Below are 17,408 nucleotides of genomic sequence, written 5' to 3'. Positions count from 1 at the left end.
TTGGTAGAGGATGGAGGATGAATCATGAAGATTCTGAAAACATGGAACAGGTTTTAGAAGCTGTGAAACAGCTGAGTATCAATGATCTTAGACAGCAGTTATCGGATAATGGAGTAAATGTTGGTCCAATTCTACCGAGCACAAAATTAATTTTTCAAAAGAAACTAGCAAGTAAACTTTATGAAAAGCAGCATCCAATATCTGATGCAGTGGATGGGAATACAGGTGATAACCAAGTATTTCAAACGAGTGGCGATACTCAGATTTGCGAGCAGAATGCAGAGACAGGACAAGTAAAAGAGGAGACGCCTGCTACAGAACCAGAGGTGTCTGTGTATTATGGAGTATGCCCTCCTCTTGGAGTCTCATTGGAAGAAAAACAAGGTGACTGAATATTTGAGTTAATAGAGCACTCATTTACCTATACTTACAGTGTTTGAAATAAACGTGCGTCCCACCACCCGAGACGCAAAAATTTTGCCACGGGTGAACTCAGATCTGCACATTATCATATTATTAAGACACCCTGCTGGACATGTTAAAATTTCTCATAAATTTAAAATTCATATATTTGATAAATCTCTCTCAATTAACCATTAGTATCGGTAGTAAAGTGTAAAAAGCAAAGGGGGTAGAATTCGCCATCCTATAGAATTGGCATCGAAGTTATGGTGATCTGGCCCCATTCATATTATCGCTAAAAACAAAGTTATAAAAGACAATTATCATGGGCTAGTAGATTTTTGGCAGGACTGACAACTTTCACTAGCAGTAAGCCCTGCATGTCTAGCTAATTTTATGGTGAGTTTCAAACACTAATACTTGTAATACTTTAAAATTTTTTTAATTATACTCAAAGAACTTCAGAACATTGATTTAAAGAATCTTGTAGAAGTATTCACTTTAACAGTGGGCATAATGACAGTTGTTGGTGTAATGTCACAAGTGCCTGTGCAGGGACAGAACTTTCAGATTCACTTGCCCTTCAGGATTATTATATTATGAATATATATGTATAATATCTTGTACAAGGTTGGAAGGTTTGATAATGGTGTCATATTCTATTTGAACCATTAATCGGAAACAGGTTCACAAATATAAGAATTAAATGCATTTTAAAATAGTTAATCCACACTTTGCAAAAAGTAAATTGAGTCCCTTTTGGGGGTTCAACCCAAAAATCAGAAGGGAAAAAATCTTTTATGTTCGTTGTTGCCAAACTTTTGGGCATGGTCACTGAAGTAATTAATTCACTGTTTTAAAATTTTTTCCAGTGCTTGAGTAGCCCCATCCATGGACAATCAAAATACACTTGATGTAAAAGATGTTTTAAAGTCAAATGACAAAGTTGCAAACCAAAAAGTTAGTAATGAAGTCTACTGTAAGAACTCTATCGGTTTTACCCCAAAGACTGCGGGCTAAGGGACATAGAAGTGTAGATGATCATGTATTTTTAGTTAGAAGAAATGGTGAAACCCTATTACCTCTATTACTACTACATGTACTACTATAATAGCACTTTTGAAATATCTAGGAATGATGTATTTTATGTTGCAGGTCAAACTTTAGTGTTCACCGACAAAAAATTGGCTTTACAGTCTGTAAAGAAGTTTTCAGGAGCCAGGTTCAAATGTTTTAAAAGCAAAGAGGATGCAGAAAAGTTTTCCAAGTTGTCTCCTGATGACATTGCATCACCATGGAAACCAACAACAAAAGTTATTACATTTTTTATTCAACCACATGAAAAAAAAAGCGAGAAGATAATATGTTAAAATTAAAAATTATTTTAAGATTATTAAAATGCAGAAATGTTGTCAAACCTTCATGTTGACAATATATGATTGTGGTAATGATATGGTTGTCATCTTTACGTGGCATTTACAAACTAAATAGTTTTTAAAAGTCTTAATTTTTATAAAATCACCAATGAAGCAAAATGACAACTAGGGATTAGTTTGCCCTGTGTCAGTCTGCCAGTCTTTGGATTTGTCTAATTTTTATATAAATTTTAATTACATGTGATAAATCCAAGAAATGTGTATTACAGAATGGAAATGGTGCAATTGCAACTTTGAGTACAGGAGTTTCAGTGGAAAGCAGTCCATTTAAAGGCCCAAAGCCACAAGAGCTAAGCAAACTAAGAAAGGCAATTGAGGAAGGAGACGTCGTTACTGTAGAATCATTGGTGTGGGAAAACCCTAGGTTTCTGGTCAGTGGAGGAGACACACCTGTTATTCTTCAGGTAAATATGCACGTACTGCATTTCCTCTGTCAATGTGGTGGAGAAATTATGTTGTATGAGGATAATAATGATGAAGGTCATATGCAACATACATGTACATGTACTTTCCAATGTACCTTTCCCACTGATAATTTGTTAATCATATCACCATTAGATGTTCTTACACAAAAAACCAGCATACATTACCAGAAGTTTTGAACAGATATGAAATACTGAAAATCCCTGTGTTTTTAAAAGAAAAATTAACAAAAGTATAGTTTTAGTTGGTATTTTCTTAAAATTTGATTCAGAGGAGGTATACATCATTAGCAGTCATCATAAAATCACAAAAAATGTCCTTCTATTATTGGAACTCTTAAATTATACAGGGAATAAGAAAATAAGTTCAAGACTACATTGCATATGTCCTTGATAAGCAGAGTTACAAGTTTGAAAAAAAATGTGGACATGTTTAGATTTGTAGAGTATTTTATTTCTGCTGTGTGTGCTATGTGAATATTTTTTTATTTTGAAATACCTTCATATTAAACTTGATAATAACAGGAAGGTCCAAGATACAATGCATTGCACATAGCGGCTCGAAGCAACCAAGCTGGAATTTGTCAGCTTATTTTGGATACGTTAGAAGATCCCAGCTTTATTGACAAGTTATATGGCCATACTAATGAAACAGAGGGCACAAGGACAAACAGAATTAACTTCATTGTAGACCTGTATCTCAACACTCCAGATAAAGCGGTATACATATATGATTACTGTATACAGGGAAATTTTCGCCTCTGTTTTATTTTCGCCCCTTTCACCCTACTCATACGTGGGCGAATTTAAAACGGGGCGAATTCAAAGAACACGGTATATTTTCTTAAACAGAACTGTGAGTGGGCGAATTTAAAATGAGGCAAAATTGTTTGAATGGTTGAAAGGGCGAAAATAACGCGGGGCGAAAATAACCCTGTATACAGTATTCCTGATTAATGAAACATCATCTGTGACACCTAATAGTAATAAAACACCCATAATAAGACCATATTCTTGCAAATGATGTTACTGCTCTCTAAGTTTGGGCATGACCGGGAAATATATAAATATGTTGATGTTTTTCAGGCCTGTGAGGTCCCATTACATTTTGCATGTAAACATGGATTTGCGGAAGTTGTGGCAGTTTTGATATCTCATCCTAAAATAGACAAATCTGTGAGAAATAAATTTAATGAAACTCCTAGAGAGGTGAGATATACAAATATTGGATGAATTAAATATAATTCAGAAACTAGCATAATGCTTCAGTCATCAGTATTGTAATCAGGAAAAGTATTAAAAGAATGATTTCTACTAATAGAATAATAATGCTGGTAAAATGTAGGATCTAAAGCCCTTGTTTACAGGTTTAGTGTGAGTTTAGTTGTCCAACCCATATTTTTCAGATAATTAATGTACAATGCTGTAACTACATTTGTTGACAGTATTTGAAAGGGGTTTGTTCTTTCAAGAATTTTTTTTATGAATGCTGGTCTATTTTCAGATTATCTGCAGTAGAGTAGATAATGCTACAACTGCTCAAAGAGAAGAAATTAAAGAGTTAATGGAAGGTATAGACAGTACATTTACAATGTGCATCATTATCACAAATATATGATGTTAAAGACGAGGAAAAAAATACACATGTACATGTATACACATGATATAGATTAAAAGGCAAAATGTAATAATTTACTTTTAAATTTGTTCAAACAATTTTAGATCATTGTATTAATTGGCATACTTTATCACCATGTTGAACGATTTTGAAATTGGAGTAAACAATTTTTTTTGTTCAATTTACTTTATATATGCATCAAGGGTGTTACTGTTTTCAGGTCAGTTTTTTGTCCCATTGCTGCGGTCTGAGGACAACTCTTCTCAGCCTTTCATTGGTATTCCATGGTCACCAGAAAGTTCCCGAAGCACGGTTAATCTGCCACCTCTGTCCTGGAGCCCCAAAGATCCTCTTATGGCCGTCAAGGCTTGTGCTGGACCCATGACTCCTTCCAAGGTACTTAATATAATTTATAAAGTACTGTACTTACTCTCAGGCTGTAAACTTTGACATAGTGATAGCTAGTTGAAGCCAAGATGAAAGATTTCTTTTTTGGCTTAAAATTAAATTGTCTATCTATAAATCATTGTCAATTGTGGAATTTTTGCATGCTAAATTTGTTGGATTATTAAAACATATTGGACAATTTATATCTAAATCTTGATTTTTAAAAAAGTTCTTCATGGGTAAATTGATTACAGTATATGAAAATAAATTCACAAACCTTTCCCAAAGAGATACAGTTCTGTAGATCACTTTTTATTCGTGAGAATTTGAGATTGTCTGCTCGCAAAAATTTAGTTCTTGCGTATAATTTTATGAGCATAGCTTATATACAGCAATAACCAGAATTCATGAAAATTTTGTCACGCTTATAAGTACCAAGTATCTATCTCGCGAAAATAAGATCTCATGAAAATTTGATGATTTTCAGTAGTTATAATTTGTTGGTTTAAAAAAAAATAAAGAACCAAAGGCCATCAGTTTGTTCATGTACAAGTAGTTTGATTTCACTTTCTTCCATCTCATGGGCTGACCCCACTAGCATTCAAAAACCACACAGGAAAGCATAAGAAAATAATAGGGCATCTGGTATTTAATTGACTTTTTCTCTAGAGTACATAGTTTTATTTTATTCATTAGGTGTACAAGGTTACGTTGGATTACAATATTTCTAGTATTTGCATGTACAGATAAGTTCACACAGTGTATATATGTATCTACTAGAGGGATTTTTACAAGTGTGCAATGGAAATGTTGAATATTGCAAGATACATGTGTAAGAAAGATACAAATTCTAGAGTGAATTTTTAATCAAATTTATTTATATCCAAGTACTTAATGTTCACGTAGAAAAATATGTCAGTTAAACAGTTAGTGTTTGACCTATTTACCAACACTAAGTATTATGTATGATTTTACAGGCAAATTTGTTCCACAAGAGGTGGAACACCCCTCCATCTAACAGTCCAGATTATGCAAAGCGAAAATTTTATTCGACTAAACGAGAAGACAGTGAGAAAGGTCTTGAGAGAATCGGCAGGTAGGTCATAAACCTCACCACAGAAATGGTATCAATGAGGCAACTTTCCTCTCTGATGTTTGCCTTTATACCAAATTACCAGGTTAAGTACAGTATTTTGAATTAATTTAAAAGGGAAAATGGCCTGTTAAATGAGTTTTTGTCATCCTTTTGTACCTACATTGAGCAAGCAGTAAATTTAGTACTAACCGACTCTCACGGCTTTCTATTGGTATTCTTCATACTACTGTACAGAATAGCTTCATACTTGCCAGGCACTTTTTTATACCCCCACAAACGAAGTTTAGGGGGGGGGGGTATATTTGAATCAGCATGTCCGTCTGTCTGTCCATCTGTCTGTAGACAAGATTTTGTCCAGACCATTTCTTGGAAACTGTTGCAAGGATTTGTCTGAAAATTTGTACACTTATTATTCGCCATATGAAGGTGTGCTCCTGGTATTTTCATCATGATTGGATAATTTTTTTTGCATTTTACAGGTGTTTTTTTCATTTTGATTACTGTAGATTCCTAAATATACACGAGGAATTAATTATCGCGTAATTACGCGAGAAGCACCACTCGCGAAATAAAATTTCTCGCTTTTATTTTTATGGTGCTGAAATCAATGTAAAATCCCTTGATCAACCGTCTACTCGCGAATTATTGTTCTCGTGATTTGACGTGAAAGAGCCATTTCGCGATAATAAGTACTCGCGAAAAATAAGGAATCTACAGTATGTGGTTTTGTTCGGATCTGTTCCCAGAGACTATTGCACAGATTTGTCTGAAAATTTGTACACTTATTATTTACCATACGAAGATGTGCACCTGGTATTTTCAACATTATTTGATAATTTTTCTGCATTTTACAGATTTTTTTTTTCATTTTTATTGACTTAGTCATTTCAGGTTCATGTCTAAGGTTTGAGACATAGAATCTAGAACATCTGTACAAAAATGTGAACTACAGCTTAAAACTACTCATTAGAACTAAAAAAAAATCACAAAGTATTAAAAACAGTTTTTACATTACGTAGCAGATAGTGTAAATCCATTTGTCCCTAGGGAGTATTGAGTGGACATGCATCCATGCAGTTAAAGATTAATTAATGAGTTCATTGTGGGAAGCTGTTAGGACATCTCTGATCAAGCAGGTCTTATCTATATCTCCTGGGAATTGGGCAGAAAGAAATAAAGATCTCTGTTGTCTAAGTCTCTTAATTGTAATTTATGTCTGTCAAAATACATAGTTACTGGAACCAGCCAATGAGTTTGATAAAGGTATTAAGTTCAATTTGATTTTGTATAATTAATTATGATTTTTTTTTCAACAATCAATTTGCAGAGTGTCATGTCTCACAAAGATGACAGATAGTTGCAAACTTTTTTTTTCAATGTAATAAAAACACTGTAATTATTAGTATTGATGTTTTATTAGGCTGCACCTTAGTTTCATTCATTTAAAAAAAATATAATGAGTAATTAAATTTTCACTCTAAATGTTTAAACAAATTGTGAACACCTCTCACATCTAGAAAACATAAGTAATTTGGTACCTTCTCTGAAAAACCCAGCGGGGGGTATTTGTCCCTTTTGGACAGTTCTAGTTTGCATTGATATACATAATTAATTTCAAGCATACATAAATATATCAACAATGTTATGTATAATGTGACAAATCAAGTAACATACTTTTGATTTCCGACTCTCGGTTGTTCCAGACTGTGATTATATTTTATTAATGATCTTCATTTCATCAAAAAGAATCACTTCCAACTTCTTGGGCATATTTGTTACATTAATTATGTTATCTGTCCAAAAGTGGTAAAATTTAGTACTACGTTATAAATGTAGAAACCAAAAATGGATACTGATTCATGGAACTGCTCAATTTAGTCCATAAATTCCACTAGTCTTATCATTTTTGATGTTTTTATTTTTATGTGAATTTAATTCAACACAGTGAAGTTTTAACTGAATCTGTTAAGCGATTTAGAGAATATCAAAAAAAAAAAAAATCACTTCCAGAGATTTGACAGTACTAGATTTACTGCCTGTCCCTATTGATACATCTTCCTAAGTACCTGACTTGCTCTGTTTTAAAATTTTTTTTAATGTTTCAGGGAGTGGATTTGTTTTAAAGGTGTAAATGATCATAATAAGACCTTTAATTAAAATATTTCACATATGCATCTTGATTCAATTCAATTTCAAAGATTTTTTTTTCTGCACCCAATTTATTTTTATGTCCCCCTTCAAAGAAGGGAGGGCATATTGCTTTGCTGCTGTCTGTCACTCGGTCTATCTGTCTGTCTGTCTATTGGTTCACCAACAGTTTCCGTTCATTTTCTTTACAGAAGTTGCACATACTGAAATAAAATTTGGTATACAGACTTATCATAAGAATATCTAGATCAAGTTGTGTTTTGGGTACGATCAAGCAATTTTTGACAGTTATGCCCCATAGACTTAGACAAATTCCAATTATTTGCAGTTTCCATTCATTTTCTTTGCAGAGGTTGCACATACAGAAACGAAATTTGGTATGCAGATTTAATGATTTATCATAAAAATATCTAGGTTAAGTTCTGTTTTGGGTACGATAGAGCAATTTTTGACAGAGTTATGCCCCTTGAACTTAGGAAAATTCCAATTATTTGCAGTTTCCGTTCATTTTTTGAAATGAAATATGGTATACAGATTTATCATAGAAATATCTAGGTCAAGTTCTGTTTTGAGTACGATCAAGCAATTTTTGACAGAGTTATGTCCCATGGACTTAGGAAAATTCCAATTATTTGGGGGGGGGGGGGGGGGGGGGGGGGCGGCATAAGTGTTTCACAAACATCTCTTGTTTAGTTTGATTGGCACGTTTCAATTTACAGTCTGTTTGAATATATAATTATATATTATTTTTACTGTGTGATTCAACAAACCTGATTGGTTTGCTTCATATCACATGCAAAATTATATTTTATGATAATGAGTTGAGTTACTAAAAATAACTTAGGGGAAAAAAAGATGTGTTTATACATGTAATATTGAAAAGTCTTGAAAACTCCCAAAATCTAATAATGAATTTGTCTCTTTTTTTCTTTTAAAGAAAATAATATAACAAATGTAGCCCTTTGATTCAGTCAATCCTAGACATATCTACTTCACAGAGAAGTATATCGATTTCACACAGATCATATAATAATAAAGGGCTATGTTGTAAGTTTATCCATTCTTGTTTTTTAAGGCAACTTGCACATGACATGGGGATTCCTTGGGTGGAATACTGGGATTTCTTACAGACATACACTGACATGACAACTGATGATGGTCTGGATCTCCTTGAGGAATACCTACAGAAGCAGAGCCTAGCTCTTTGTATTGAGGAGGCACTGGGAAAACTAGACCTCCTTTCTAACAGCTTCCACTCTTTTAAGTATAACCAGATGGATATGTCTATCAGTCAGAGCAAAGACGGAGGAGGAAGTATGAATGTGTCCTGGTTGATGTCCCCTCTAGCCGACATTGAGGAATCCTTGCACGAGCAGGAAATGGTGGATATTGATAAGTATCTCCATGGCAACATCATGGATCAGGTGAAAAATTACAGTTCCAATGGAGCTCTTCCAAACTCAGAGACCATGAAGAGGTCGGTAAGGATAGATGAATCTTTCACAATGCCAAAAAAGAATATTTATGATTATGGAAGAATGAATCGATCCATGGAATGGTCCATGGATAGTAGTGATTGGTCACAGGAGAGTTTTTCTGGTATCCTGACCCCAATGTCCTGTTTATCGGCTTTGTTCTCTAAACTATCACTACTAGATAGGTCACGCAGACAGAGAAGGCTTTCAGGATCACAAGGATGTTTAGGCATTTCATGTTTGGGGAGTGGATATCCAGGATTTGTTAAATCTACCAGGAGTGAACATGGTAAAATAGAAACATCAGGTTTACAAAGCAATGGGGCAGTTCCACATGATACAGATAATGTGAAAGAAATGCAAAGTAGTGGATGTGTCTACATTAGGGAAGCGAGGCTGACAGCAGATAATAATAATCAGGAAGATTTAAAAAATAGCAACACTGAAGAATACAGGAAAACAGCAGATGGGTTTCAGTCAACTGAATTGTTTGTTGTGGATGATAATCTGAATAAAACAACCATCATAAGTGCTAAGGAGCCTGATGAGTCTACTGTACTAGTAGACAATGTACAAAGTTGTGAGACAAATATTCGAGGAGAAACAAATTGGAGAGAAAAATCACAGACTTCAAGTTCATCCTCTCAGGGGGAGGAACATCAAGCAATTGAGGAACTCCTCCAAAGGGCCAGTGCAATAACAGAATCCCAAAGACAGCCAACAGATCAGATTGATGATCTTGTGAATCAGTTTAACGAGAAAATAGACTTCAGAACCTCAGTAAATTCAGAGAGCGCATTAAGTAATCAATCAGAAAGAGAAACTCCAATGCCAAGGAAAAGATTGACATTCTCCGAGGACAAAGTTGAGGAGCAGATGGAGAGTTCTACAGAGGAGGACCTGGAATCCTGTCATCTAGACATCACCCTACAGTTAGACAAGGATAGGGTGCCTAGCTTTGAATTTCAGTCCATGTTTGAGCTGCTTAATGAGAAAAAGACTTTACAAAATCAAAAAGATGGAAACACAAGGCGAGTGATTTACAGTCGAGACATTATTTTAGATCTTGCTGGACAGAATCTGGAGGATGTAGATAGTGTAAGTCTCAGTGTTGCTGTTGTCCCACCTAATTCTACAGTTGCAGAAATGGCGATATTTTCTAACATTCCATTCTTTGTGATTCGAGGAAGCCAGTATAAACCAGGGGACTCTTTTCCCAGTAAATTACCAGCGATGGTGGATGTTGTCTTCAATTTCGTGAAGGATTCTGTAACATCAGCGTTGGCAGTCAACAACAAATCTAGAGGGAAAATATATTTTATTAGTGGGTTAGTACAATTTCAAATTGAATTATTAATATACAAAAGTATATGAATCATGTTAGAAGTCATTTTAAATTTAGTTCATTGTGAAGGAATTGGACATTACTTGAACTATTGTTGTGTGTACAGGTAGAGTGTACTATTGAAAAATATTTTATTAAAACTGAAAAGGGCAATTTGTAATTATTGCTTTACTTACTTTTCCTGCTATCCTAAACAGAAGAGTTCTGATATGGAAAGTTATTTGAAAATAACCTATATTGTACACTTAGAGCCAGTAGAGGCATGTACTTGGTACATATACATTATATGTACATGTGTCATCCAGTTTTTACAAGCAGTTCATTAAATGTCACCAATTTAAACTTTTTTTTAACATTTTAAAAAATCAAACCTGTTTGTAAATTTGATGATTTTATTTTTGAGAAAATGATGTTCAAAAGTAATGTATTTAATCTTTAGTTTGAATTTTGTAGCTACCAGCCCAGTAAGACAGACTTGGATGTGTATAGAGCAATACAAGGCAGGGAGGTGGAGAAGGAGAACTATCCACTTATCCACAGGTGGAGAGCCTTAGTTTCCTCCAGGATGGCCAATCCTAACTGCAGGTCAGCATTTAGCTTATCTCATTTAAAATAATAAAGTTTATTTATTTAAGGAATCACTGTCTAGTTAGTAGAGTATGCCAGGGCATCAACGATAGTTGGAAACGTGGGATAATTTGCATAACGGGCGAAGCCCGTTATGCATAAATTATCCCACGTTTCCAACTATTGTTGATGTCCCTGGCATACTATACTAACTAGACAGTCATTCCTTATATTTCCATTTCATTGTGAAATAAAATTGTAAATTTAGATTTTAAAAATGTTGACTAGTAGATTTAAATTACACGAGGCCTCACATGTCAATTTCAATAGTCCCCGCCCACTGACGTCAAACACAAAGATGGCCGCAAGAGAATTACATGGATATTAGGCCTTCTTAGCTCCTGACCTTTCGCTTGGCGAAATTTGCATTCCGGTAGAATGATCAAGAAATCAACTCTCCTAACTTTCAAAGAGTTATCACAGAGAAAACAAATAGAAATGGAAATATTTTGTATTATTGAGTATTATAAAAGTCTTAATTTACATTTGCGACAACTGATATTCCAAAGGTATAATACTCTGACAGTCAATATGAAATCAGATGAACTCAAAAGTCAAAAAATATAGTACAGTGAGAACTGTCTAATCTGACACCTGTGCAATCCGTTTCACTGCGAGTTCTGACCCTTAATTAAATTCCCATTTTCTTGTTTTCTATGTAATCCACACCCTGTCTATCTCGACACAAATTTTGTCTCCCACTGCATATCAGATTAGAGAGATTTCACTGTACCATTATATATATATATATATATATATATATATATATATATATATATATATATATATATATATATATATATATATATATATATATATACATGTGTATTTATTTTTTTTTATAGTTGGCCAAGTCCTGCAAGATCACATTTCCAAGGCAATTTGTCTGCCAGTTTTCCACAAGTGTCCACTCCAAACAAAGCCCCAGAGAGCCCTATTGTGTTTTACAGAAGTCCAATTCCTCGAGGGACCCCAACACGACAAAAAATGTCTGCTACCTGGTCAATGCCTAACATTAAGGCTCAGTTATTTCCAAGGTCACCAATGGCAGAAAGAAGATGAAAACTGGATTAAATAACTTTGTAATTATTAATATTAAGAAGAAAATATGAAAGCCTTCATTTTTGGGGATATATAAATAAAGACTAAATTTGTCATTTTTCATTGGACATATGATAACAAATGTCTTTATGGTACATTCTTCAAAAGAAGACTGAGCTTCAGTGTTGGACTTTTTAGTAGAGAGCATTTTGTGTGATTCCATTTCCTGCTGTGATAATGTGTGTGCTTATGTATAAGTAGACTCAATAAACACTAGGTAGAATTAGGTTCTTAGACCTTTCAAACTTATCATACACTTTGTTTTCTCAGATGTTGTGAATTTGTGTGCAGAACTGATATTTTGTATTCTTTGTACAGAGCTTAGAAACTGTTTAGCATTGTATCATAGCTTGAACTGCTTGTTTTTCACTACAGCTTAGTTAATAGTGAGAATGTTCATATTTTTCATTTTTAGTGAATAAGGTTTTAGTTTTTATTGTCAAAGTATATTTTAGTTATTGAATTTTTATTGTTTTCTTAACTACACAATGTATGTGTATGGACTGAGTAGCATCAAGTTGAATCAGGTTACACAGTACATTCAGTCGGGTTAATCAAAATATAATTAATTAAGTTTGTAACATCATGATTATTGCTTTAGAGATTTTTTAACAGTCAAGCACATGAAGAAATACAGTATTTTTCTTTTACATTTGTCCAGTTCATTTCTGCTTTGTAGAGGTGTCATTTCTAAATATTAAAAACTTTGTCTCGGATAAGTTGTGATATGAAAACTTAATGCTGTAAAATATCTTCTTCTTTAAGTTCTATGCTATTTTTCTTTGATTTTTTTTTAAATAGCAATCTTCATGCCTGAAAGTAAAAATGAAAAAAAAAAATGTATTTAAATAGGAGGAATAAAAAAATACATGTATATTATCTATGGGAAGTATTGAAATTTAGATTAATATAAGGAAATTTAAACTGAATATAAAAAAAAGGTATATAAAACTTTTCATGTTCATAAATGACTGAAGAAAAATCTTAAGTCTTGCTGATATCAAACTCATCTAAAGTTTACATAGGGAATGTTTTAACTGCTGATTGACAGTACATTAAACAGCATTACAGATTTTAAATTTGCATTCTGTGTTTGTGGATTAACAATTTTGGAAGTATAATGATGATGTGTAATTAGGGCCCTGCAAGAATTTGTGGGTGCCCTAGAGACTATAGTAATCACTCTGTCTGTCAATCTGACTTCATCTGTCATTCTTCCATCCACATTTTAAAAAAAAATTTAATTTATTTTTTTTGTAACTTTTTTTATTTTTTTTTATTTTTTATTTTACAGTTTTCCTATGAAGTTCAGTTTTGGTGTGTTTGTTGAATTTGGCAGTAAGACATATTTTGATACCAATTTTGAGTCGGGTCTTATCAAGGGAGCTGGGGTGGTGGGGTAGATTTTTAATTTGTAGAAACATTTTCATCAGTTATAACTCTTTGCCCATTCAATCTTGTAAACTGTGAAAGCTGCAAGGAGTCCCCTTTATTAATAATCTTGCCTGCTGCAGAAAATCTAGAACCTAATCTTTCACATTAAGATTAATTAACACCTCTGTCTGCAGGTGATGTTATTCTGAAGTTAAGGTCAAGTCTGGGTTAAGTTTGCAATCACTGAAGGGTTGTCATTTTTTAAAGTGCAGAACTTTAATCTCGATCAAATACACATTTTGTTGCAATATATTTTATGGAATTGAAAAAATGTATACATGTAAGTAAAAATATCACATTCTTATTGCTGCCTTATGTAAAGTCAAGGACACTAATAATTTTTATAGGTAATTGGATAATATCCTCAGTTTGTCTTTGCTGAAAGTATTCATATTGTAGACAAATAATGACCCCCAAGGGTAGGGCGGGGCCACACTAGGGAATCCAAGTTTTGCATTGAAATACATAGAAAAAATCTTTAAAAATCTTCTCCTAAAGAGCCATTGGGCCACAATAGCTGAAACTTATCTGGAAGCATCCTGGGGTAGTGTAGATTCTAAATTGTTCAAATCATGACCCCGGGGGGGTAGGTTGGGGCCACAAAAGATATTATTACAATGGAGAAAATCTAGTGAAGAATATGGCAGGGTCATAGTTACTCAGGTGAAGGCCGTGGCCCATAGGCCTCTTGTTTTTCTTTCTCCAATTATCATAAATCCATCCCTTAATCTGCACCTTTAGATGTGTATGCATCTTTGGGGCCCTTGCTGACTGGTCAGTTTTCTAGTTTCTCATTAATATTGTAAATCACATTTACAAGAACATATATCACACATAATTTTACCCGATCATCTGATACAAAAAAAAAAATGTACTCTTTAAACTACAAAATAAGTTGAGTAATAAATTGAACGAAGTTTAAAGGAAATTATTATGTAGGATTTCTTTAACATTGCTGATAATTGAGGTCTTCATTTTCACTAAACTGCTGATGTATAAAAACTTTTTGAAGGAAAGAGAGCTCTGTTTAATCAAAAACTCTCCCATACATGTGAAACTATTGCAAAATTAAACATTATGAATAATTAGAAAAAGAGCTAATAAATTGAGTAAACTTCAGTCTTGTAGGTAGGGAAAAATTACTTTATTTATTTGGTTGTGGTGCATAATTTAATAGCAATGTAACCGTGTAGTGGAGTTTTTTCCTCTGCATGTAAACTCATCAGAATGTGGATTCCATTGACTCTTTCAATGATTTTAATGTATAATTGTACATATTCTCAATCCAAGTTGGATGTTTCATGAACATTAACAATGTTAGAATGAAAACTCAGATTACACTATCCTTATAATTTGATTAGTTTCACTTACATTTTGTAATAATATTCTAGATTATTTTTCACTTTAATAATTTCCCATTTGCCCAGAAATTTATTTTCAATATGTTGCCACAGCTGTGTTCATTTTCCAGTTTGATTGCATTATGTAATATTTTATACAATTTTATTTTATATTTATTTATAAATGTTGATTTTTTTTTTCATGCAAGTACATGTATTGCAGTAAATTTAAAAAGATAAACATTTTTTATTGGTATTTTTACCCTAATCTGAAAGGGAAGATATATAGTGTTACCTGTATTTACAGATATAGATTTGCAGAGTGATACTTTACTTCCTGGAATGAAGGTTTGGATCATAGTTGTATGACATAAATATCACTATCACAGTTCAGGAAGTTATATACTAGGATGAAGACTTTAAACCCAGTTTTTAGTTGAGATATTACCCAGCCTACTTTAAACTCTCTATAGCCTGTATGAGACTAAGTGATTCATTACACAAATTTTGAGATTGTAGCTCTTCAACAATAGAGGCAGAAATAGTGTCCTTATCAGCATGAAAGTGGAACAGGTCGTCCATGTACACGAACATGTTTATTAAATTAATAAACGATGGCTAGTGTGGATCATATCATGCACAGTACATTTGTACAAGATCTAGAATCATTAAAACTTGTTCGTTGATATAGGCCTATTTCAGGCAAGGTGGTGTTGCCCCTGTGATAAACTTTATTTTAAAGATATAATTAAACTTTGGATCAACATTTGGCTAATTGGAAAGGTAAAACTATATGAACCAAATGATAAATCAATTTTACATAAGTCAATTAATTAAAGCGTGGTGAAAAACTGTAGAAAACGTATCTAATATTCCTACTGTAAACCAGTGGTTTCAGTATATAACATGGTGAGCAAAATGCCTGTTATGTGACAAAAAAGTGAAAATAAAATCTTATGACAAAATTTTGATTGATATTTCAGTATACTACGTAAAGTCTCCACAAATTGCAAAATCTCACAAAGATTGAAATATTTCACCTATCAAATGGCATACATACACCATAGAGGGCAAACATAGGTAATCATAGATTACAAAGCTCACCGAGACAAGGCATCATTGTAATGGGACCACCTTTATTATATTATAGAAAATCATAGTTAATTATCTTTATTAGTATTGGATACTAAAGTGTGGTTTGACACAATATCATACATCATATAATTCAAAATTGTATGATACCCATATTTATTTGTAAATTTCATACTGTATTGTATGATAATATTTATCAATATACTACAAAAAATACAATACTGCATCCTATGATAATATACAATATTGTGTAATATGATATGACATTGTATCAAATTATGTGATATCATATTGTATTATAAATATTGTATCATACGATACATTATCTTAATATATGATATGATATAGTATCATATAATACAACATCATATCACATGAAACATTAAAATATTGTAACATATTTTATGATATTGTATTGTATGATATCGTATTATATAATTTATTTTATGATATAATATTATATCATATGATATTGTATCATATGATGTATTATACAATACTCTATCATATATGATACAATTCAAATATGATACAATGTTGAATCATATTATATGATACAATATCAAATAAAACAATGATATCATATCATATGATACAATATCAAATAAAACAATATTGTATCTTATGATGCAATATCATATTTAAATATATTGTATCAGATGATACAATATCATATAGTACAATACCATATGATTCACTATCATATCATATACACAAATTTTTTTATACAATATCATATCGTATCGTATAATATTTTACAATATATGATACAATATTATATGATACAATATTGTATCATAAAAAGTTATACTGTATCACATCATACAGTACAATATCATAGGAGTCATGTTATATCATTTAACAACAAACCCATCTATCAAGCATATTTGAGTGAGGTTATACAAGGCTTTTTAATCATCCTTGATAATGGAGATCAGGCTCTGTGTCTGAAGCTTACCTTTGTTTCAAATCGATGATCCACAAAAGTTAGTCAGGACAGCTTTTTTTCCAACAGTCAAACCTGCATTAAACTACTTTGAAACTTACACCTGCTCCAGCATCAAAGATAATCAAGATCAAGCTCTGTATCTGAAGCTACCTTTATTTACACATCCATAGTTATATCAACTGTTTACATCTGACAAGGTATGAGCAGAATTTATTTCCTTTTATAAACAGCTCCAAGAGCCTAACACAATTTGAGTTGTTCCAAAGTCTTCAACCTGCCTAAGCATCGATCTAGATAATCAAGATCGCTCTCTGTATCTGAAGCTACCTCTGTGATTCATTTATATAGTTAAATCAATCATGCAAGTTTAAATGAGTACTATAATTTATGTAAACATGTGACCTCCTCCAGCATCCAAAACCTATGGCTCAGATTCAGCATCCAAGCCTGTGGAGTGCATCAGTATCACAAGATGCATCATCTAACAAAATTTGATAAAGATTGATAAGAACTACGATTTGTCTATCAAAGGGCAC

The 17,408-nt window shown here is 32.8% G+C and overlaps 1 protein-coding gene across 1 annotated transcript; it reads left to right on the top strand.

Annotated features, from left to right (window-relative positions):
- Positions 1 to 22: 22 nt before the first annotated feature.
- Positions 23 to 15,060, top strand: LOC133197284 (ankyrin repeat and LEM domain-containing protein 2-like). The gene is made up of 11 exons (XM_061333242.1): positions 23 to 384; positions 1,558 to 1,715; positions 2,048 to 2,242; positions 2,786 to 2,980; positions 3,347 to 3,469; positions 3,765 to 3,831; positions 4,099 to 4,274; positions 5,243 to 5,361; positions 8,585 to 10,312; positions 10,783 to 10,914; positions 11,802 to 15,060. The coding sequence occupies exons 1-11, from the start codon at positions 42 to 44 to the stop codon at positions 12,016 to 12,018; spliced, it is 3,453 nt and encodes a 1,150-aa protein (XP_061189226.1). The 5' UTR covers positions 23 to 41; the 3' UTR covers positions 12,019 to 15,060.
- Positions 15,061 to 17,408: the final 2,348 nt, after the last annotated feature.

This window comes from Saccostrea echinata, unplaced genomic scaffold, assembly GCF_033153115.1.
Source record: "Saccostrea echinata isolate AGI-Se365-2 ecotype Australia unplaced genomic scaffold, CSIRO_AGI_Sech_v1 ptg000030l, whole genome shotgun sequence".
NCBI lineage: Eukaryota > Metazoa > Mollusca > Bivalvia > Ostreida > Ostreidae > Saccostrea > Saccostrea echinata.
This window is presented reverse-complemented; position numbering and strand designations above follow the sequence as displayed.

Coding starts and splice junctions, on each gene's coding strand:
- LOC133197284 (XM_061333242.1), top strand. CDS start 42: ATGGAACAGGTTTTAGAAGCTGTGAAACAGCTGAGTATCAATGATCTT. Junction 2,981..3,346: donor TCAACACTCCAGATAAAGCG/GTATACATATAT, acceptor GATGTTTTTCAG/GCCTGTGAGGTCCCATTACA. Junction 5,362..8,584: donor GGTCTTGAGAGAATCGGCAG/GTAGGTCATAAA, acceptor TTGTTTTTTAAG/GCAACTTGCACATGACATGG.